The sequence below is a fragment of the Ipomoea nil genome, unplaced genomic scaffold (genome assembly GCF_001879475.1).
Source record: "Ipomoea nil cultivar Tokyo-kokei standard unplaced genomic scaffold, Asagao_1.1 scaffold3043, whole genome shotgun sequence".
NCBI lineage: Eukaryota > Viridiplantae > Streptophyta > Magnoliopsida > Solanales > Convolvulaceae > Ipomoea > Ipomoea nil.
Window position 1 is genome coordinate 888,300 of NW_017619471.1, and position 5,510 is coordinate 893,809.

Below are 5,510 nucleotides of genomic sequence, written 5' to 3' on the forward strand. Positions count from 1 at the left end.
ATTGGACGTGAATTGACGGTTCAAAATAAAAATCAAATCGCGGTGACGGTTCAAAATAAAAATCAAATCGCGGTTATATATATATATATATATATATATATATATATATATATATATATATATATATATATATATATATGTGAGGATAAAAATAAATGCGAAAAAGAACATACACTATTTGTAATATTATAATTCTAATTTTAAGAAAATGCTAGTAGTTGTTTCAATTTGAACCTCCGGTTCATGGTTCAGGATCTATTTTTTCACTTCACGAATTTCATAAACGGAAATCCAAATATTGGGTCCTGGTTCTAAAAAATGATCGAAATTTTTTGATTTGATTGCTATAGTGTCCGATTCAGTTCGAATCGGACCGTGGTCATCCCTACGTATAAGGAATAATTTGTTAAAGAAGAGAAATAAATAAAATATTTATTTTAAGGGTAGAAATGTCCATCTGAATCAGGGGTCAAAAGAGTCACTTTTATAATAATTGATGTGGCAAATATGGATGCATGAATAACTTAAAGATGAAAAAGTATTATAAGAACTCAGGAGAAAAAATGTCATTTTTTCATATTTAATTTAAATTTAATTAACTTTTAATTTTAAAATAAAACTTGATGAACAATTGTTAACCTGTGTGTTGAGGGAAAAGTAGTGATTTTTGGGCATCACCATTCAACATTCCCAACCAGTCTGTCTGGGTACATGTCAGCACTCCTTCATCCTCTGTCGCTTTATCGCCACTCCACCAAACTTCATCTCACTACCATTCCCATTTCTCTCTCTTCCATCGCCGTGAATCGGCCAAAATGGGTTTAATCGCCGATCCCGGCGAGTGCTCTCAGTCAACGCCGCTCAGTTTCGATGAGTTTCAGCGGCAGACGTCTCTGATGACCAGCTGCACTCTCTTATGGAAAGAGCTCTCTGATCACTTCACCTCCCTCGAGCAGGACCTCTTGAAGAAGTCCGAAGCCCTCAAAACCAAACTCCAAACCCTAGACTCTGAAACTAAACACTCCCTCGAGGCTCTGGAGAAACGCGAGAGCTCTATCTCCGCGTCCATCTCCATTGCTCTCCAGAAGCTCAGCGATAACAGCAAAGCCGCGCTCGTGGAATTGAAGAGCCACGGCGCTGAATCGGAGGGCGAGGGTTTGGAGCAACCGGAGGTGGATAATTCTGCCGGATTGCTGTTAAAGTTGAGGTCTTTTTGTGTTCAGATGGACTCTAGAAGCTTCTGGAGTTTCGTGATCGTTCGGAAGAAGGAATTAGAGGTTTTGAGGTCGGAAATTCCTAAAGCGCTCGGGGACTGTGTGGATCCGGCGAAGATGGTGCTTGAAGCGATATCGGAGGTGTTTCCGAAGGATAGAAGGGAGGTGAAGAGCGACAAGAGCAATGATTTGGGGTGGGCCTGTGTGCTTTTGCTGGAATCGCTGATTCCAGTAATGATGGATCCATTGGTGGGCAGTGAGAGGATGCTGGTGACACCGAGCGTGAGGGAGAAGGCTAATGAAATCGCAGAAACGTGGAAGAAGAGTTTGGATGAAAGAGGAGGGATTGAGAATGTGAAGACCCCTGATGTGCATACTTTCCTGCAACATTTGCTGACTTTTGGGATTGTTAAGAAGGAAGATTTCGATTTGTACCGAAAGCTTGTTGTTGGGTCTGCTTGGCGGAAGCAGATGCCCAAGCTCGCTGTCTCACTTGGTCTCACTGATAAAATGCCTGGTAACCTCCTTACTTGGACCATTCCAAATTTCAATGATAATTTGTTTGCTACTATTTAATAAACCATTTTATCTGTTAATGGAAAACCTATTTATTCCATGAATACCATCCTCTAAGTCAAGCACGCTTAACCACATCCTTCCGTAGTCCCAACAATCCCCTCTTGTTGAGCATATAACCGTGCAATCCAACTATCAGCTTAGGCTTTTAGTTGAGATGGAGCACATGTCATATGCTTCTTAAAATCAAGGTGGACTAAAGGTCATGGGTGGCAGGATGCGTGAGGTTTAATTTGCCCTTAGCAAACTAAAAGAAGAGTGGCTTCATATAGTCGTGAGCCCTTTGAAAACGATACTATGTATTTTGTGTGTAATTTTACTTGGTATAATATTAAACGCTAGCTATGTAATAGATCGAGGCTACGATCTAGTCCCTAAACTAGTAGTAGTCCCTAAACTAGTATATTATGGCCTAGTACAATTTTGGAGTACCATAAGTCTGCTTTTGGAGTGGTTTGTGTGTTTGCTTCATTACGTTGGGTCAATCCCTGTTATCAATGAGAGGCAGAAAGATTTGAATAGAACTGATGTTCTATGATGTGGCTTCTAGGGATCAATATTTGATACTGCAGTCTTTATTACGGGGTATATGTTTTTTGAAGTTCGTTTCATTGATCTCAAACATACTTCCAATGACTCTTAGGGGAAATAAATAAGATGAAGTTGGATTGTTATTTTTAAAACGTAAGATTTTGTGTTTATTTGAGGAAAAACTTGTTCTTAGTGCATGTGTTAATAATTTTCTGCACAGAGATGATTGAGGAACTAATCAGCAGAGGACAGCAGCTAGATGCTGTGCATTTCAGTTGTGAAGTTGGCCTTGTTGACAAATTCCCTCCCGTTCCTCTTCTGAAAGATTTTCTGAAAGACGCGAAAAAATCTGCTGCTGCAATTCTTGAAGATCCTAGCAATTCTGGTCGAGCTGCGGTATTGTTGCCCTTCTACTCCATATTTATTTTTTCTCTTTTGAGTCTTTTCCATTTCTGCCTCTTGCTATGTGATTACGAGTTCCAATTCTGCATGGCTTTGTGTTGTGATTGATGGACAATGTTGATTACTGGGTATTTGATTCTCCGATATATCTTTGCCACAGCACCTGGCTGCAAAGAAAGAGCTATCAGCTGTTCGTTCGGTCCTCAAGTGCATTGAAGAGTACAAACTCGAAGCTGAGTTCCCTCCCGAAAACCTCAAAAAGCGCCTCGAGGAGTTGGAGAAGTCCAAGACTGAGAAAAAGAAGACAGCAGCAACCACCGCCACTGCAGCCCCTGCGAACAAACGTACACGCGTCAACAATGGAGGCCCAATGCCCCCAGCCAAGGCTGGCCGCTCGACCAATGCTTACGTATCTTCTTTCCCATCAGCTCCCGCGTTTGTCAGGTCACCTCCACACACCCAATACCCTGTCGGAGTCCCAGCCTACCCGACATCTCCAGCCATGTATGTCCACGGGGGAAGCAGAAGTCCCCCGTATGTGTACTCCCCCGAAGCTGCTCCTTACCCAGGCTCCCCCTACTCACCATACGGAGGCTACAGCAATGCCGTGTCACCAGCTTACCATCAAGCTTACTACTGATAGAAGACGACATAACTGCCCGGGTTAAATATGGTGACTACTAATATCATGACGCGATCTAAATGTCTTTTAAATGGTTTGTAATCGCTAACTGTAATGGTAGATTTGTGCTGTGTTAATCCTTAATATAGACATCTATAACTCTATTACTGATTCTTGCTTAGCAATGAGCAGGTTGTATTTCTGATGTGGATCAAGTAAGTAATACAGTAGGTGTTTTGTGCCAAACTAGAAATGTGGAATATTTTCATCTGAATAACACAAGGAAGAAAAAGAAAGAAAAAATAAAAGTGAATTAAGTGGTGTCTCAGATTGTGGGTTTTGGTTTTGCATTTGCATTTTGACCTTGTGGGATCTGTCTTACAAAGTGAAAGCAAATCATGATTTTCTCCTTTTGTTTTCCTACTACTTCTCATGTTTGTTTGTTGAGATTTGAATTTGAATTTGAATGGTAAATCATAATTATGATAGGATGAACTTTTAGTATGGTAGCACAAGAAGACAATTATAGCACATAAAGATTGATCTCACAAAAAATGTTTAGAAAGTGGGCAAAGAGTATATTAATGGGTGTTAGAGGGGCAAACGAGGCAAGTTGAGTTCAAACTTAAGTAGGCTTGAAGTTAAGTTTGAAATAGTTATATTGGATTGAGTTTAACTTTGGGTTTGAACTTGATCGAGTTTAAAAATTTATGTTCATGTTTAGCTAGTTAATTTTTATAAGATTCGAACTCAGTTTGATTGGTTCAAGTTTGAACAATAGTTATACGTGTGTGTGTGTCAAGGGATGGGTGGGTGGGTAAGGGGCTTGCGAGCGATTCAACAAGTTACCATCTAAAAAATTTTAAACTCGAGTTCAACCCGAGTTTGGATTTGACCAAACTCGAACTAAATTTTGATTGAATGACTTGAGCTACCCAACTCGTTTGCACCCCTAATTGTGTAATTAGTTATAATTTTAATTGTATATTGTGTTTATTTTTTCTTTGTACAACTACACTTTTTTTTTTTTTATAGTTTTATTTAATTGTTAACGTCATTAAATATAGTAATTTATACATTGTGTTAATTTTTTTGTACACATTATTTTTTCTTATCATTCTCCATTTTTTCATGATATATGGATTATTTTTTATTATCTTTTTCTTTCTTATCTTTAGGTAGTTGGCAAGAGAAATGTTGTCTGCTCGGGTCGGAGTGTTTTTATTCTTTTGTTTGTCTCTTCATGCTCTTTAATTTTTGTGGGTTGTTGTGTTCCATTTGCCTCTTTCTTCCTCTTTTGCTTTTCATTCTTCATCTCTCTTTTGTCCTACATATACGGATTTTGCAGAGGGATTTGGAAGTCTTATCTCTCTCTAGCCGGCCGACTTTTGTCACCTAACAGTGAAAGTCGAACGGCTTAGGAGCGCCTAGCGCCTAGGTGCCACTTAGGTCAATTTTTACAACACTAACCGTAGGTAAATAAACTTTTGAATGCTTATAAATTAAGTATTTGACATGTAATCATGATTATGATATAGTTTTAAGAGATATTTTATTGAAAATTATCAACTTTTTATTATGAATTTAATGTATTGATTATATCAATTTGTAATTAACAAATTGTGTGTTTGCAATTAATCTATTATATAACTGCAGTTAACATATTATGTACTTATAGCACCAACGTTGTTTTTTATTGTGCAAAAAAAAAAAAAATGACACCACTAAAAATACTATTTATGTAAATTATTACAAAACGATATCACTTAAAACCAAAATCCACATTATAAGGTGGATCTTGATGTATGATATAACAATTGCATGTTTTTTTAATCTTGTTTCAATCTAACTCTTTTACCCATTGTTATGCCGTGGAATCGTGTCCACCTTGCAAGGTGGACACCCAATACGACGTCGTTTGACAATTTTGGAGTAACGGTATCGTTAGTGTCACTGTTTTCCTCCACCAATCAGAAATTTTTTTATTTTTTTTTAATTTGTCAAAATAACTCAGCGAGACGTTGTGAATATAGAGTTCAAGAATTATGAATATAGGGTTAAAAAATTATGAACATAGAGTTCTATAATTATGAACATAGAGTTCTGTAATTGTGAATATAGAGTTCAATAATTGTAAATATGGAGTTCAAAATTATGAACATAGA

At 37.8% G+C, this 5,510-nt stretch overlaps 1 protein-coding gene across 1 annotated transcript; it reads left to right on the forward strand.

The window, feature by feature from the left end:
- Nucleotides 1-676: 676 nt before the first annotated feature.
- On the forward strand, nucleotides 677-3,591 carry LOC109163824 (FRIGIDA-like protein 4a). The gene is made up of 3 exons (XM_019312534.1): nucleotides 677-1,731; nucleotides 2,542-2,717; nucleotides 2,884-3,591. Exons 1-3 carry the CDS (start codon nucleotides 816-818, stop codon nucleotides 3,361-3,363), a joined length of 1,572 nt encoding a protein of 523 aa, XP_019168079.1. The 5' UTR covers nucleotides 677-815; the 3' UTR covers nucleotides 3,364-3,591.
- Nucleotides 3,592-5,510: the final 1,919 nt, after the last annotated feature.

What these genes read in the sequence shown, in the direction of transcription:
- LOC109163824 (XM_019312534.1), top strand. Translation starts at nt 816, where the DNA reads ATGGGTTTAATCGCCGATCCCGGCGAGTGCTCTCAGTCAACGCCGCTC. An exon ending in TCTCACTGATAAAATGCCTG is followed by an intron (nt 1,732 to 2,541) that starts GTAACCTCCTTA and finishes TTTTCTGCACAG; the next exon opens with AGATGATTGAGGAACTAATC. An exon ending in GCAATTCTGGTCGAGCTGCG is followed by an intron (nt 2,718 to 2,883) that starts GTATTGTTGCCC and finishes TCTTTGCCACAG; the next exon opens with CACCTGGCTGCAAAGAAAGA.